This window comes from Capricornis sumatraensis, chromosome 23 (genome assembly GCF_032405125.1).
Source record: "Capricornis sumatraensis isolate serow.1 chromosome 23, serow.2, whole genome shotgun sequence".
NCBI lineage: Eukaryota > Metazoa > Chordata > Mammalia > Artiodactyla > Bovidae > Capricornis > Capricornis sumatraensis.
This window is the reverse complement of record NC_091091.1, coordinates 11321463-11339296: the sequence shown is the minus strand read 5'-3', so window position 1 is coordinate 11339296 and position 17834 is coordinate 11321463. Positions and strand designations below refer to the sequence as shown.

The following is a 17834-nucleotide window of genomic DNA, read 5'->3' as shown; positions in this document are numbered from 1 at the left end:
GCCTCTTTTAATTTTTCCCTGAAGTGTACAGTTAGCAGGAAAGAGTTTACTAGGGCTTCTTGGAGAAAAGCATGGACTTGGTTCTGACTGAAAGGAAGAGATTCTGGGAGTTCAGATGTGGACATTTGCTTGAGAAAGAGCAACAGAGTTGAAATAATTCCTAGCTGGCATGCCGTGGTAAGAGAACACCTCAGCAAAAGCAACAAGGTGAAGGATGGTGGTGTACATCTCACTGCTACTTAAGTAGACAAGTATTTCCTCCCCAAAGCCTCTTATGGGCTTGGAAGCAACTCCTATCTGAAAAGCAGGTATACTGCAGTTAGGGATATGACTTCATCAAATCTATGATTTTGCTGTATACTCGTTGAGCAGCATCGAGGCCCCAGATGAAATCAAAGTGGTTCCAATCCGGCAATAGTTTGAAGTAACGCAGATTCCTGATTTGGGGGAGTATCCTGGCCACATCTCGGGGTGTGATAAGAATATCATTTCCACCAGCCCAGATGGCAGTAGGTACTTTCATGGCAGTCAGGTCATACAGTGGAGGACAACTCTACGGAAGAGAGAGAAAGGACATTCATGAGAGGAAGCTCCTCAGAGCAACGACTGACTCCAAATAAGTAGAGAGACTACTAGATGAGTATTTACTATGGCCATAGGAAGACAGCATACAATGGTCCCTATATACAAGGAGTGTGAAGGAACAAGGCAAAATGGCTAAATAAATGTTTGTATACAAAGGAGGATATGTTAGATGCTATTAAACATTCCCCAAATATGATGGAAGTGAAGATAAAGAAGAAATTATTTTCAACTGAGGTTTCATGTAAAGAGCAGTCATTTGAAGGGCTTCCCTGGTGGTTCAGAAGGTAAAAAGGCTGCCTGCAATGCAGGAGACCTGGATTTGATCCATGGGTCAGGAAGATGCTCTGGAGAAGAGCCTGGCTACCCACTCCAGTATTCTTGCCTGGAGAATCCCACGGACAGGGGAGACTAGTGGGCTACCATCCAAGGGGTTGCAAAGAGTTGGACACAATCGAGCAACTAACACTGTCATTTTCATTTGAGGAATGGTTGTATTTTAAAGATAAGGATGAAGGTGTGAGCACTTTCCAGCAGGCAGATAGAGTATGTGTGGCATGGTCAGGAATGGCAAGCTGCCCAGTGCACCCAGAAAAAAACTATGTAAGGGAATACAGTAGGATATAAGACTGGAGACAGTCAAGGTCTAAATGTCAAGTTAAGGCAGTTGAGCATCCTTCAGAAGTTTTAGAGACAAGGCAGAGTCATTTCTCATAGCTCTGCCTAGTTTGTGGGATGACTTGAAGAAGAAATTTGTTGGGAATGGGTCCTGAAAAAAATCTAGGCAGGCAGTTTGGATTATCCTCAGAGCAGGATAACTGAAGCTGTTGTTTAGTCACTAAGTCATGTCTGATTCTGTGACGACATGGACTATAGCCCATCAGGCTCCTCTGTCCATGAGATTTCCCAGATGAGATTACTGGAGTGGGTTGCCATTTCCTTCTCTGGGGATCTTCCTGACTCAGGGATAAAATCCACGTCTCTGGAACTGGCAGTCCTATTCTTTGCCACTGAAGCACCATCAAAGTGGAAGCTGTAGAGATGGCTAAATTATTCAAACACAAAGGGGAGAGATATGGGAAGAATTGTGGAGAATTCTGATAATTGAGAGTGGTGAGGGTTTGAGAGTAGCTAGTGAGAGGATAAAGAGAACAATCAAAAAGGGAGGGAAAAAAATCAGAATGTTACATTATGGAAATCCAAGTCTGGGTGGTAAGTTGCAAGGAGTCTATGGTAACTAATACTACAGGTGAGAACAGGCAATTATGTTTGGCAGTTAAAAGCCACAAATGATCCCATGGACTGGGGCCTGCCAGGCTCCTCAGTCCACGGGATTTTCCAGACAAGAATATTGGAATGAGTTGCCATTTCCTTCTCCAGGGGACCTTCCCCACCCAGGGGTCGAACCCAGGTGTCCCACATTGTAGGCAGACTCTTTATAGTCTGAGCCACCAGGGAAGGTACCTTAAATAGAACAGCTATAATAAAAAGATGAGGACTCAAACTACCTTTTCCAGTGTTCAGGAGTGAGTAGAGAAGTAGAGATACTTAAAATTTTTAGATATTAAAAAATGTTGATTGAAAACAGAATGATGGAAGCATGGATTGATAGAACTGAAGGTTCGAGCGAAGGGTTTCTGTTTGTTTTTTGTATGAAACAGGAGTTCATTTAAGATAGTAAGAGAAGGCAGTAAGAATAGATGAGAAGAGATGTGGTCGAGGACACAAGACAGGATAATTTGGATAAGAGGACCATCATATTCTGAGAGTGAAAGGAAAGACAGAATCAAAAACACAGAGAGATTTTAAGGTAGATTAGAGGGAAGTTAAGAAATCTCATTCATACAACAAATGATTATCAAGGGACTAGTAAGGGCTAGCTACTCTACCAGCTGGGACAATACTGGGGAACAAACCAGAAGGAAATTCCTACCCTCATAAAGCTTATATAAGTTAATCTTTTTATTCTCGAGAAAACATAGAATGGGCACAGAGGTTGTGTTAGGAACTTATGAAGAGGACACACTGTTGAGAATGGAATAAAAATTGACTTCCATCGATACAAAATTACAAGCAAATAAAATAGAATTGGCCTGGAGTAGGGTAGGACCAGCTAGCTTACTGTAAATTCTGAGAACATTTATACTCTCAATATTTGTCATCACATCATACACTTCAATCTTAAATCTTTTGGGTCAGTTTTACCTCAATAAAGCTGAAAAAAGAGAACTTGATAATAATGGTTTTCTGTGTATGTGATTTTTTGGTCTTATTTTCTTGTAAATATAAACAATATATAAATATAACATGTTCATGAAAAACAATGAAAGAGAACAAAAGAGTGTGAAATCCAAAGAAAGAGAACAAAAGAGTGTGAAATCCAAAATAATAGCCTCCTTTTACTCCTTTGTATGCATCCACTTCACCTTTCCCTTCTTCCTTTTCTTGAGAGTTATCACTTTAACATGTGCTGTTTATTTTTTGGCCTTTTTCTAAGCATTTGCAAATATATGCATCTGTGAATTTATATTGTCTGAGGAACAAGAGAAATCTTTTGTGGGTAACAAAAATGTTCAATATCTTGCTTGTGATGTGGTTACATGAATGGATATATTTGTTGAAACGCTAAGTTGAACATGTAAAATCAGTGACTTATACTGTATGTAAGTCACATCTTAATCATGCTAATTAAAAATAAAAATAATAATGATATGCTCCTCTCATTGTCTTAGAAGCTAGTGGATTCATTTCCCTAACAATTCAATCTGTTACTGAGAAAGTGAAGGCTTCCCTGGTGGCTCAGCAGTGAAGAATCCGCCTGCAATGCAGGAGACACGGGTTCGATCCCTGGGGGGAAAAGATCCCGGGAGAAGGAAATGGCAACCCACTCCAGTATTCTTGCTGGGAAATTCCATGGGCAGAGGAGCTCGGCAGGCTAATGTCCATGGCATTATAAAATAGTTGGACATGGCTTATTGACTAAACAACAACTAAGAAATTGACTGGTCTGATTGACTCATTTGATGTCCAGAAGCAATTTAATTGACCTATGTTTGCACTGATAGCTTTAGGTATGCCAGTTTGGGAAAATAAAGGAAAATTTTAATCTAACGTTTTTAATTCATACTGAGAAGCCCAGCTGCTGACTTAGAAAAAACAGGAAGGTGGCAACAGCGTTGATTAAAAGCATAGGATGGCTAAATGAATATATAAATTTTAGTATGTAAAGTTAGAGGGAAAAAGATGCCTTAAGACTCAACTCTTCACAGGTGGATAATTCTCTTAACTTCTATGTGCAATTTTATTTTTTTGTTGGTATCAAGAAGTATGTATTCATTTACTATATAAATTTTTATCACACAATTTAAATTATTATGCAGCTATTAAAATTATATTAAAAATCTCTCTTGCAACATTAGTTATGTTTTGCTATGACTATAAGTAAAAAACAAATTGAAAGTTGTGGAAAAGTAGTGATGTTGAGATTGGAAGAAACGTAACAAAATATTGATCATCTAGTTATCTCTGGGTGGAGGGATTATAAATGATTTAACTTCCCTAGTATATACTTCTTTTATTTTTAGATTTTTTGAAATAAATAAATATTTAAAATGCACTTTGAAAAATCTCTGTCTACCAGTGTGAATGTGACCAAGTGCCAGGTAGGATTCTTTTTACTGTCAAATAATGTATCATTATAATTTTTCAAAGCCAACCTTCTAGGGTTGCTCTGAGTAACTCACCTGATTGTAGTGATGCATGTTTTCAGCTTCACTCCCCCAGTCATAAGCTCTGAATTCATCAGAATGGTAAAGCTGGAATGAAATGTTTTATAGAAAAGCAATATTCAGAATAAGAACTACGATTGTTAATAGCAAATCTTAGAAAAGTATACTGTATGCTGGGAAGAAAATAAAGCTTCTGCATCACGAGAGGATATAGATAAATTTTACCAGTGTGCAAAACAAGATCAAGAGAAAGGGAGGCAATGAATTCCTTGGTTTGAAGGAAAAGCTAGTGAGAACCCAAGACTCACTGTGGGAAATCAAATGTCAGGTATCTCTCTCTCTGGGAAGGCTCAGTTCTGAGGTTCTCCCAGTTTATGTTCAGTTTCAGCTCAGAGCCTACTTTACAAGCTCATATTTAAAATGGGATTCATTTATGTGACCGACTTGGTCTGCACATACCTTGTTCTTTCTCTTAAAATCCAGGGAAATGCAACTATAAAGATGGAGAAAAAGGTAAAATGGAAGCTAGCTGCTAAGCTTCTTAGAACCGACATGCTAACTCTGTCATTTCAAATATAAAGAAAATAAGGGGAATGGTTTTCCATGACAAAGACACTACCTGTTTTATATGCAGGATGTTCTGTATTGATGATCCAGTGGGAGCATGGGACATATACACATCCATTCGACTCTGAAGATAAAACAAAACAGAACAAAACATATTAAAGCAATTATCACCCAAAGAAAAAACTGTGCCTTTAAGAAGCAGAGCATAATTATGCTAAGAATGAATAAACAAATATTGCAGTAGAATGGCAAGGCAGAATCCATTCCATTCCATTCCATGCTGTCTTATATGTTTCAAGTGGTGCATTTGAGGCTAAAGTGACCCAACAAGAGAGGGCACAAAGAATAAGTTTAAAGTCTCTTTCCTAGGATTTTATTTTATTTTTTAATGCATTGTATTATAAAATCAAGGCGACTATAGCAAGGGGTGGCTAATTGCAAACATGGGAAACTGCTTCCTATTCTTGCACAACTGTTATATTAAATTTGACCAGAGATGAAAGGATGAAGCTGCCTACTCTCTTCTTCAGTCTTCACACTGAATATCTAATCTTCTATGCAGAGAAAATCTCTGCCTTTAAAATGAGTTCAGAGTACCGCATTAGTTTATGTAATATGATAGATACATCAAAATGAAACAAAGGGAACTTCCCTGGTGGCTAAGTGGTAAAGAACCCACCTGCCAATGCAGAAGACACAGGTTGGATCCCTGATCTGGGAAGATTCCACATGTCGTGGAACAACTAAGCCCATGGGCCACAACTATTGAGCCTGTGCTCTAGAGCCCAGGAACTACACTACTAAAGCAAGTGTGCTTGGAACCCGTTTTCCAGAACCAGAGAGGCCACTGCAATGAGAAGCCCATGCACCTCAACTAGAGAGTGGCCCCCACTCCCTGCAACCAGAGAAAGCCTGCACAGCAACAAAGACCCAGCACAGCCAAAAATAAATGAATCAAATAAAAAACAAAAAGAAGAACCAAAGGAAAGCTGGAATTTCTAAAAGCATCAAATGGCCCTAGAATCTTTATACATACCATATTCATGTTCTTCTTGTTGAATCCCGCCCATAAGGACAGAAATTCACTACATATCACCCACAATATTTTATTGTTGCAGATTTTGATAGAAGGTGACTTCCCTATACTTTCTTCTAAAAAGAAACCTTTGGTACCAAACAACTTCTGTAAAAAATAAAAAATAATTATTCTTTCAAGAATCATTTGCAGATTTCTTGACATTCCCTTCATCCCCGGAATGAGAATTCTTATATTCATATTTATATTTGTATATTTTTTTCCCATTTTGCTCAAGGAGACCAAGTTATTTTGGAAAAGTACCTATTTATAAATCAGTCTTTACCTAGGGAATATCATCAAACATAATTTACAAGGAGATGGTAGCAATGATCTTCAGCCCCAAATTAGCTAATTTATCCATTGTTAAAGCTCCCCTGAAATCGGTCCAATCAGTGATTGCCTATATTTCTCATTAACTGGCAAGAGAAGTATAATAGTTTCTCCTTTAAGGTCAAACATTGCCTTGAATAGGAAAGAAAAGCAAGGTTTTACCTAGGTACACATCACCTTTCTGGTAGTGTACCAGAGTGCTTGACTTTCATGCTGAAATGTGGAGGATGGTGTACTGAAGGGAACGTGCCATTGGATAGAAGAAAATGATGTCATGGGCAACAGCATGATTAAAACTTCTAGAGTTTATAAAAGTGAGCTTGAGTGGGGATCTCTGATGTAACGACTGGAGCTTCTAGGGGCAACAGATATTATGGAGGGGTAGGAGTAGAGAATGGGACTTAAAGTGGCAGAAAGTTTGACAATAGGGAATTAGAAACTGAGATAAATCCGGGAAAATACCTACCTCAGATCTGACCTATGTAGGCAAAGCAATACATATGCAAAACAGGTATACTTAGTGATAGATGTGTCTATCTCTGGATTTACTAGTTTGCCTGCTTGAAGAAGGCAATGGCAACCCACTCCAGTACTCTTGCCTGGAAAATCCCATGGACGGAGGAGTCTGGTAGGCTGCAGTCCATCGGGTCACTAAGAGTCGGGCACGACTGAGCGACTTCATTTTCACTTTTCACTTTCATGCATTGGAGAGGGAAGTGACAACCCACTCCAGTGTTCTTGCCTGGAGAATCCCAGGGATGGGGGAGCCTGGTGGGCTGCCATCTATGGCGTCACACAGAGTCGGACATGACTGAAGTGATTTAGCAGCAGCTGTTTACCTGCTTAACTCTGCCCCAATGTAGAAAACATCCCAAATTAATCGATGCCAACACATTTTGAAATAGAACTATCAATCACACAAAAGGGAAGTTACATTGTGGTTTAGTTGCTAAGTCGTGTCTGACTCTTGCAACCCCATGGACTGTAGCCCACCAGGCTCCTCTGTCCGTGGGATTTTCCAGGCAAGAATACTGGAGTGGATTGCCAGTTCCTTCTCCAGGGGATTTTCCCGACCCAGGAATCTAACCCAGGTCTCCTGCATTGCAGGCAGATTCTTTACTAGCTGAGCTATGAGGGAAGCATTGTACTCAGTCATTCAGTTGTGTCCCACTCTTGGCAAATCCATAGACTGTAGCTCTCTAGGCTCCCCTGTCCATGGAATTTTCCCAGCAAGAATACTGGAGTGAACTGCCATTTCCTCCTCCAGGGGATCTTCCTGACCCAGGGATTGAACCCATATCTCTTGCATCTCCTGCATTGGCAGGTGGATTCTTTATCGCTGAGCCACCTGGGAATCCCTAGTTTAATGTTCCTTGTTTTTCAGTTGCTCAGTCATGTCTGACTCTTTGAGACCCCATGGATTGCAGCACACTAGGCCTCCCTGTCCCTCACCATCTCCCGAAGTTTGCTCAAATTCATGTCCATTGCTACCAAAACCTACTATCAAATCAATCATTAGGGCTCATGGAAGTTCTTCCTTGTGTTAACTCACAAATCCTTTTTTTCCCGTTCCTACCTCCTCACCACAAACCAAGATCTCATCTTAAAAGTGAATTATTGATACCCTGACTTGTTTCTTTGATCTCATTTTGGCCACAACTTATTTTATCCTTCAATTCACATTTAAGGGGCAATCTTGATAAAATACTAGTCAAAGAGCTTTTTAGAGAAACAAAAAGCAAACAGAGAAAAACTTTTAATGGATAAAATCTTAAATTCACAATTGACCATCAGACCAGCTTTCCAACCATTGGAAAATAACCAATAAATAGTTGAATGAATAATTCAGCTGTAAAACAATTTAGGCTTTGGCATTTTAGCTTTAGTAAATGGAAGCAAGCTCCCATATGGAAAGGGCTATATTATTCCAGCTTATCTAACATCAAAGTCAAGGACATCAGTGATCAAATTGAAAAATGTCTACCATTTGAGCAGTGTGAATTCATTGACATGCCCAGTGGAACAAGAACAGAACAAGGAAACTGCCATAGTAGTCAGCTCAGCTAGAAATTCTGACTTATACTCAGGTCTGTTAATAACTGAGTATAGTGAGTCATATATGAGAGCTGTAGACACTGTGACACACACACACACACACACACACACACACACACACACACGCACACAGCACCTGACCCCAGAGTCTGGTATCTACAGATTTCAAAATGTCCTACTTTTGTTTCATAGTAGATTTTCAAATAATAAGGGTCTATCATCCAAAAGGAGATCCTCATATACACTGTGGCAAAAGGAAGAACTTACCTTGATTGCAGAACTTGGAAGTTGGAAAAATCTGGTAAAAATGCCTGTGGGATATTTGAAGGAGACCACAGGACCCAAGGCAAAATTCATTTTGATTCTTTGTGCCAGTTCAGGCATGGTGGCAAAGGCTACAAACCCTAAGAGAATGGGAGATAAGACAATCTCATAAAAATTAGGGGTAGTGACGTAATGTTTCTACTAACAAAAGTGAAGCTCTCCTTTTTCATTTTATTCTTCTACTGCAGCAATCATGGGGGATGAACTGGGCAACTCTTCTGAGTTATTTGGCAAAGTTAATCTATTTTCAGCCCTGTCTACTCTCAAATCTCCATTTCTTTCTTATTCTGGACAATTTAACTTGGTTGGGGAAAGTTAGGAATAAATTGCTGAAGCAACTCCTGCCAAGTAAACTGAGGATGCCCTCAACCCTCACCAAGCGGGGGCTAGGTGCTGGTAGTATTGTCATTCTACCCCAACTCTGAGATGACAGAGTGAGTCACGGAACCTCTGGAAATAAATGGTCAGTTTGTAGGAGGTGAATCAATCAGCTCTATGCATCACCATCTAGCTATTCTGGAGGAGGAAATGGCAACCCACTCCAGTATACTTGCTGGGAAAATCTCATGGACAGAGAAGCCTGGCAGGCTACAGTCTGTGGGGTTACAAAGAGTTGGACATGACTGAGCACACACACACACACACACACACACACACACACACACACACAGAGTTATTTCAGTTTTTCTTTTTCACAGTGGGATGAGATTGCATTGCTCCCAGTTCTTCATTGGATGCTTATGAAACCTCCAGAATCTTCTCTGCTTCCAAAAGGTCCACCATGGTCCCAGTAAGGACCAAGTGTCTCCATTTATAAAGCAATAGCACTGTATTTGTATCTCGCAATATGACGGTGAAGGTGGTGGGGCTCAGCCCCACACAGGAAAGTCTATGTGGAGGATCTCTTTGTTTTGGTTCCCTGTTGTGCTTTCCTGGCCCCCTCCCCCCCGCCCCGCATTGTGTGTGTGTGTGTGTGTGTGTGTGTGTGTGTGTGTGTGTGTGTGTGTGCGCGCGCGCGCGCGCATGAAGCCATAGCAGAAGTTGTTTTTTTTTTTTTCTGAATTTCTTGTTGAAATATTGAAACTGTCTTAACCAGAAAAGGAGCTGGCTGGGCACTGATACAAAAATTGAAACAGGCATAATAGCTCCCCCTAGAAGATGTCTAGCAGCAGCAGCAGCAGCAGCAGCAGCAGCAGCAGATGTCTAGAAATGTGCAGAGGTGAGTTTTTGATGGTAATACTGGCGGAAGAGTCCTACTCCACGTGGTATTTAATGGGCTGCGCTTGACTTGTTAAAAGTCCTATGAAGAATCGGTCCTTCCCACATAACAGAAATTTCTCTGCTCAGGATGCAAATCATGCTCACTGAAAAATGTCATGCTTGAAATGCAACACAGAAACCTGATAATCAAGTTGACTATTTTCCCTGCCAATCAGGTAATGAGGGCATATCTAAGTCTTACCTACTTTTCTAGTCACACTCAAATCTTCTTTCTCCATACAATCTCTCCACAGCACCCAAGAACCCCATCAGTGAAGTCAAGATTACCTGGTGTGAATTTTGGGTGCCATCTCTAATGTGTTAAGGGACCTTGAAGGAGCCAATCAATTTCTTTGAACTTCTGTTTTCTTTTTCTATGAGATGGGAATAATAGTGATAGGCTTGTTCTAAAGCTTAGAGAGGGATATTGTAGCAAAGGTCCTGAATGAAAAGCCCTAAACATAGAAAATGCTCCTAAGTGTTAGCAGCTATGGTATGATTATTTTCCTGTTAGTGGCAGGTTTTTTTTTGGGGGGGGGTTGGCGGATAGGTCCTCTTACTACTAGTTCTTTGATACGCCTTTAGTATATTCTCTCTAATGCTCATATGCTGCAAGCTAAGTTGCTTCAGTTGTGTCTGATTCTTTGCAACCCTATGGACAGTAGCCGGCCAGGATCCTCTGTCCATGGGTCTCCCGGCAGGACTATTGGAGTGGGTTGCAATGCCCTATCTCCAGGGGATCTTTCTGATCCAGAGATCAAACCCAGGTCTCTTATGTTTCCTGCATTGGCAGGTGGGTTCTTTACCACTAGCGCCACCTGGGAAACAATGCTCACAGCCTCACAGACTCTCCTATATTTGTAAGCTGCCTATCAGTATAAATAGGCTTCCCCTGTGGCTCAGCTGGTGAAGAATTCGTCTGCAATGTGGAAGACCTGGGCTCGATCCCTGGGTTGGGAAGATCCCCTGGAGAAGGGAAAGGCTACCCACTCCAGTATTCTGGCCTGGAGAACTCCATGGACTGTATAGTCCATGGCGTCACAAAGAGTCAGACATGACTGAGCAACTTTGATTTTCACTTTATCAGTAAAAAACACTGGTAAATACATGTTTGTTCTTGATTATAATAGTGGTAATGTAGGGTTATTTATTCGGAGAGGGCAGTGGCAACCCACTCCAGTACTCTTGCCTGGAAAATCCCATGAGTGGAGAAGCCTGGTAGGCTGGAGACCATGGGGTCGCTAAGAGTCAGACATGACTGAGCAACTTCACTTTCACTTTTCACTTTCATACATTGGAGAAGGAAATGGCAACCCACTCCAGTGTTCTTGCCTGGAGAATCCCAGGGATGGGGGAGCCTGGTGGGCTGCCGTCCATGGGGTCGCACAGAGTCGGACACAACTGAAGTGACTTAGCAGCAGCAGCAGCAGGATTATTTATTATCTCTCACACAGTTTCACCCAGACTAAGAGTGCATTTTCATTTAACCCAGTCTCTTAAAATTAGAAATTTTAGTGGAAGATTGAGAACAAATTCATATTTTTAGTAATATAGGGTTTTAAAATTTTCATTTGGAGCTAGATTATTGATTTCTTTTTTGAAAAATCTGGGAAACCATTAAGAAGTGTACATTCAAAGTACATTTTTTGGACTTAAAAAAAAAACTTTTTATACAGTGCTTACAGTTAATTGTGTGCTAAGTCACTTTAGTCATGTCTGACTCTTTGTGACCATAGGGACTTGTAGCCCTCCAGGCTCTTCTGTTCATGGGATTCTCCAGGCAAGAATACTGGAGTGGGTTGCCATTTCCTCCTCCAGGGCCTCTTCCTGAGCTAGGGATCAAACCCAGGCCTCTTATGTCTCCTGCATTGGCAGGCGGGTTCTTTACCACTTGCGCCACCCATGAGTCATACATTAAATGTATAGGCCCGATTTACTTATTATAGTAAGTTTTTGCATTCTGATTCACAAAGAAAACATTACTATATCTTTTAAAATTTGTTCAAATATGAATATAAGCTCTCTTTTTTATTTTTTAATATCCCATGTGGGTTGTGAGGAAGGTATGATTGATGTATGTTTACCATTCTTCAAGGATATTTCATGCCATTTGGCTTTACTTTTTCAGCCTGGAGGAGATCTAGAGACTCAGTCTTCAGAAATATTTCTTTGGAATTCCTGGCAAATTACATCACCATTACAAATGTGCTACAGTGACTGGAAATGGATGAAGGATTCTTCCTACAAACTCACAGTCTCTGGAATTCAGGTTGACAGCCACTAGAGTTACATTCCCATCACAGGACATATAATTAGGGACACTGTAAATGTAAAACAGCGACTCTGTTCCTGATTCAAAGGTGAACTCTTACGTGGCTCTGACCCTTGTAAAAATGTTGACCCTTGTAAACATACCTATTGTAGTACCAAGCGAATATCCAACGAAATACAACTTCTGCTGACCAGTTTTATTTACAATGAAGTCTATTATTCCAGGGAGATCATATTTGGCCATTTCATGAAAGCTGAAGAATAAAACAGGACCTTATAAGCATTTGCAGCTAAGTTCAAAACAGAGCACTTGCTCATTTATTTTTTATACACAGAATTTTGTGCTGTCCGCTTACCTGGTTTGTGTTTCATTATTTATCCAGTTACATGTAGGCTATTGTGGTTTTTGCTTGCTACACTTATATGTGTTACTTTCTAATAGCAGGAATGATTTCAAGGCTTGTATATACTACACATTCTGAAATTCAGTCTTGTCATTCTTCCTCTTCACTCCCTTCTCTTGCATTTCTTTTGCTGCCCTTTACTTAACCTGGTTTGCACGCCTCTCTTTCAGTCTCTCCCAGGGAACTTCAAGATGCTTAGGGCCATTTAACACCCAGATTTCAAAATTTCTCAGTTGCAAATCATGATTGTATCTTGTACTAGCTGAGTAGCTTTCCGTAAGTTACTTAAATGCTCTCAGCTTAAGTCTCATCATCTGTAAAATAAGCATGACATGCTATATGGCAGGGGAGCTATGGGGGCTGGATAGTATTAAAGGAATGACTCTAGCAGAAATTAGACATCCAATCAGATGTTGCTATTATTACTTCCATCCATATATGGTTATTTCAATATATACCAAAATCTTATAGTACTGGTTCAGTCAACATTAATACAAATGTTGAGGGAACAAAAAATGCCTATATAATATATGGTTGAGTTAGGTACTTTACAAACTAAGGACCTGCTTATTAAAAGAACATGAGAGGAAATACAGATTGGTACTTTCCAGTATAAGAGAATCATTGTGATGCCTCACAGTAAAAAAGCTACAAGTTCCCAACCAAGGACCAGCTGCATGAAGTATTTCCTGATGCTTGCCCCTGGGCAAACGCTCTAATCCTAACAATCTGGCCTATTCTTCCTTTCCTTGCAACTTTTCAGTAGGTACAGAAATAAGGTATGGAATATTTCATTAATATGGTTCTGTTCTAGCAGCAGGCTTCAAACAACCAGGAAGTTTAAGCCTGAGAAAGAATGCTCACTGCAGGCATCAGCTTGTTCTCTGATGACAGCAGAAAACGCCTTCATTAAAGCAAGCAGTCAGCATGTCAAAAGATTCTTTCCTATTGCCTATTAACAAGGTTGTAAAGATCTCATATTAGAGTTTCCCTGAAAATGGTATTCTATACATTCTCAATCACAGTGCCTGTAGGTAAAATATAGTACTGATATACATCATCTTTGCAAAACTAATTGACAGTCCAAGAGAAAAAACAATTGTAATAACATCACTAGGATAAAAATATAACCTTCGAGAAGGTGGAGGCTTGTTTACTCTTGAACGCTCAGGGACTAGAGCAGTACATAGAATAGGCACTCAGTAAATACTGGCTGAATGAGTGCATACGTTGTCCCAGAAATTTTCTAAGCTGTCGTTTGAGACATACTTTGTATTGGATAGGAACATATGTTAAAATGACCTTGTTGAAATGATAATTAACTTATCTGAGAATCAGTGTAAATCAGAGCTTCCTGCTGTTTCTTTCCTTTGAGCTGTTAGTAGAGACTGCAAGGAGCTGTGTGACTCCAAGTATCATACATTATTATTAACACCATCCACAGTATAATATCTAAAGGACTTGTCTCAAATTGTGTTCATGGTCTTTCTTAGATACAGCTTACCTAAAGGCCCAGAATTTCTCTTCGTTCACCGAGAGTGTTTTGTGTCTTCTTGACCAAGTGTTCCCCCGACTGTTTCCCATCCATACATCATAACCAGCATCAGCTAGAAGGAATCCAAGGCTGCCATTGGCAAAATTCTCAAGCCAGGAGGCATTGTCTGAAAACAGGGCGTGCTGCAGATATACAACTGGTCGGGCACCTAGAGGGAGGCAAAAAGGCAGAGAGAGAAATTTATAACAACTAAAGCATCTCAGAAACATAAGAATAACACACACACACACCACTGGAAAAACCCAAAACCAAAAAGAGACATATAATAAATATATTTTAATGTCCAATCTTGCCCAAATTCTATCCTCCCTTCTTAAGCAGTCTTTCCTATACATTTTTCTCCTTTTATACTTCATAGTGGCTCCCCACAACTTCTCATCATGCTTGGTGTTGCAAGAGTTAGCAAAAACAAAAATAAAGATAAACCAAAAGACCCAAGATGCCCCGTTAAATTTACATTTCATATTAACAATGAACTCTCTTTTTAATATATGTATATCATAAAATGAGGCATATGAAAAACTCATCTGCTCTTTATCTGAAATTCAACTTTAACTGGGCATCTCATATTTTATATAGTAATCCTACCCATGTCGCACTCCCATTTTTCATTTTGAAACTCTTGAATGCTTAAGCAACATGATTTTAGCTGCCTCTGAATGTGGATGGGAGATGAGATAAGGCAGAGCGATCACAGTAAGTGATTTGGTAAATAAAGGCCACTGAGCCTTTGCAGATACTTTGCTTACTCTTGTCTCTCCCTTCTCAGATCTGTGGTTACATTCCCCTCATCGTTCAGAAGGATGCATAGCAGCACTGTTTGCAATAGCCAGGACATGGAAGGAGCCTAAATGTTCGTCAGTAGAAGAATGGATACAGAAGATGTGGTACGTGTATACAACGGAATATATCTCAGCCATGAAAAGGAATGAAATTGGGTCATTTGTAGAGACGTGGATGGACCTACAGAGCAGCATATAGAGTGAAGTAAGTTAGAAAAACAAATATCATATATTAGCACACATATCTGGCATCTAGATAAATGGTATAGATGATCTTATTTACAAAGCAGAAATAGGGACACAGATGTAGAGAACAAATACATGGATTTCTAGGGAGAAAGGGGGTTGTGTGGGAGAAATTGGGAGACTGGGATTAACGCGTATACACAATCTCTTTCCAACAATGAGGAAACCCACTAGATCAGTCTTGCCCTTTGTATTTTTCAGTTCTTGCCTGCCTTCAGAGAATTGGAATACAATGAGACTTCCTGTTAACTATATAAAAACTAATCCAAAATTCAAACCAATGTTGATAAATCAGTCACTGTCTTAATGAGCGGCAAGTGCTAAATTTTAGTCATGTGCAATTCTCCTTCTCAAGATAGACATGTATGGTACCTGTGATCTTAGTGTCTTTTCGCCCATGGGGAATCCGATTGACGCTGAGTATGTACCCGTCTTGAGTGGTTACTTCATACTCCTCACTGGGGTAGCCATTATAGGTGATGATTTCACTCTGCTCAGTCAAAATAGAAGCATTAGCTACACATTTTCTCTAAAGGTTATCAAAAGGAGCTAGAACAAAGCAGCTAGTGTGTGCTTATTAGGGTAAATTATTTGAAATCTGCAGCCCCAGGTAACAGTGAGATTAATTTACTACGTAAAGTCATGATTAAAAACATAAATGGACTATTAGAAAACGTCTGCTAGTGGTAAATGTTTTGGGGGGAGTTGGAGATAATATCTATCTTTGACTCATTCTTCTGACAAAACTATATTCTCAAGTCAGTTGTCTTTTTTAAAGTGCATATAGACATATTTTAATTGAAATGTAGTTAATTTACAAATTTGTGTTAGTTTCTGGTGTATAGCAAACTAATTCAGTTTTATACACATAGACACAATATATATGTATAATATATATTCTTTTTCATATTCTTTTCCATTGTGGTTTATTTATAAGACATTGAATATAGTTCCCTGTGCTAGACACGAGACGATAGGACCTTGTTGTTTATCCATCCTATACAAAATAGTTTGCACTTGCTAATCCCAAACCCTCCCCTGTCCCCTCCCTTTGTAACCACAAGTCTGCTCTCTGTGAGTCTGCTCCTGTTTCATAGATAAGTTCATTTGCATCATATTTTAGATTGCATATGTCAGTGGCTTCATATGCTATTTGTCTTTCTCTTTCTGACTTACATGGCATAATCATCCCTAGGTCCATCAATATAACTGCAAATGGCATTATTCTTTTTACGGCGGAGTGTATACACATTGTGTATACACAAAATGTAGGTATTACATCTTTTTAAAGTTTTAATTTTATACTGGGGTATAGTTGATTAACAATGTTGTTTTAGTTTCAGGGGTACAGCAAAGTGACTCTCTCTCTCTCTCTCTCTCTCTCTCTCACACACACACACACACACACACACATATATATGAAATAATTGACATTTATATATATAAATGTCAACTGTGAGACTGCTCTTGGTTCAAAGGTACTAAAACCACAGTCCAGTAGAGAGCAGTCACGTATATCATCCAGAGGGCTTAAAATCTGTGTGTGCTCAGTTGCCAGTCATGTCTAACTCTTTGAGACCCCATGGACTGTAGCTCGCCAGGCTCCTCTGCCCACGGAATTCTCCAGGCAAGAATACTGGAGTGGGCAGTCATTCTCTTCTCCAGGGATCTTCCCTACCCAGGGATCAAACTCAGGTCTCCTACATTGCAGGCAGATTCTTTACTATCTGAGCCACCAGCAAATCTCTAAAAATCACTTATGTTTAATCTATATCAGAGATTTTCTGCTATAACAGGAACTTCACTAATCTTACAACCTATTAATTTGCTTTATTTGATGTTCTTTGGAATTCTCCATCACTTACAGTACTCATCCACACTTCAGGATTTGCTTCTTTTTCCAAACTGAAGAATCCAGCAGCATTTAAAGTTCCACAAATCAAATAGGCTATTGTTAAAAACAGCCACATGGTGGGAATGCCTGATAGAAAACACTTAATGACCACAAATTGTTATATGTCAAAATTGATTAATGAAATGACATAGTCCCCCAGTGAAAACTTGAATAACATCCTGAGAAAGCTGAGACAGTGTGGAAGGGAGTAAATACAATGAGCTAACTCCGAACACTATTAATCTATTTTTTCACGTAGAAATTGCCCTGACAGAGTCCAGTTCCAGATATGAAATGAACTAGCATGAAGGTCTATTTTATCTCTTATTTTAATCCAAAATTTTCACTTAATTTAAATCTTTGCTGACCTGTGAGTTGCCAGGATATATAAAGATTCAGAGGACAAGTTTCCACACCACGGAGAAGCTAAAAGTGCAGTTATCCTTTAAGCTCCTCGAACATCCCACAAAATAAACAAGAGCAGTGAACAATGACACTTCAAACAAACAGGTTTATGGTGAGTTTCAAGTGAACCACAGGCAAATTTTGCACATTTGAATGCGCAGTGTCTCTTCCTTAGCACAGTTTAAAAGCATGCCTCCTCAAAGCAGTTTGGCCAACATCACAATGCTGAGTACTTATCAAAGGGGAGCTGCAGTTCAGAGGTCTGAGTTTGAAGTCCAGCCTCACCATGAACAAGATTTCTGACCTTGGGCAAGTTATTCAGTAGCTTTGTCTCTTGTTTTTCCTGCTGGTGA

The 17834-nt window shown here is 39.7% G+C and overlaps 1 protein-coding gene across 1 annotated transcript; it reads right to left on the bottom strand.

The window, feature by feature from the left end:
• Positions 1-319: 319 nt before the first annotated feature.
• Positions 320-17152, bottom strand: LOC138070525 (lipase member N-like). Its single transcript, XM_068961782.1, has 9 exons — positions 17048-17152; positions 15555-15672; positions 14104-14302; positions 12340-12449; positions 8608-8744; positions 5914-6060; positions 4930-5001; positions 4326-4397; positions 320-553 (listed from the first exon to the last, which is right to left on the bottom strand). The coding sequence occupies exons 1-9, from the start codon at positions 17150-17152 to the stop codon at positions 320-322; spliced, it is 1194 nt and encodes a 397-aa protein (XP_068817883.1).
• Positions 17153-17834: the final 682 nt, after the last annotated feature.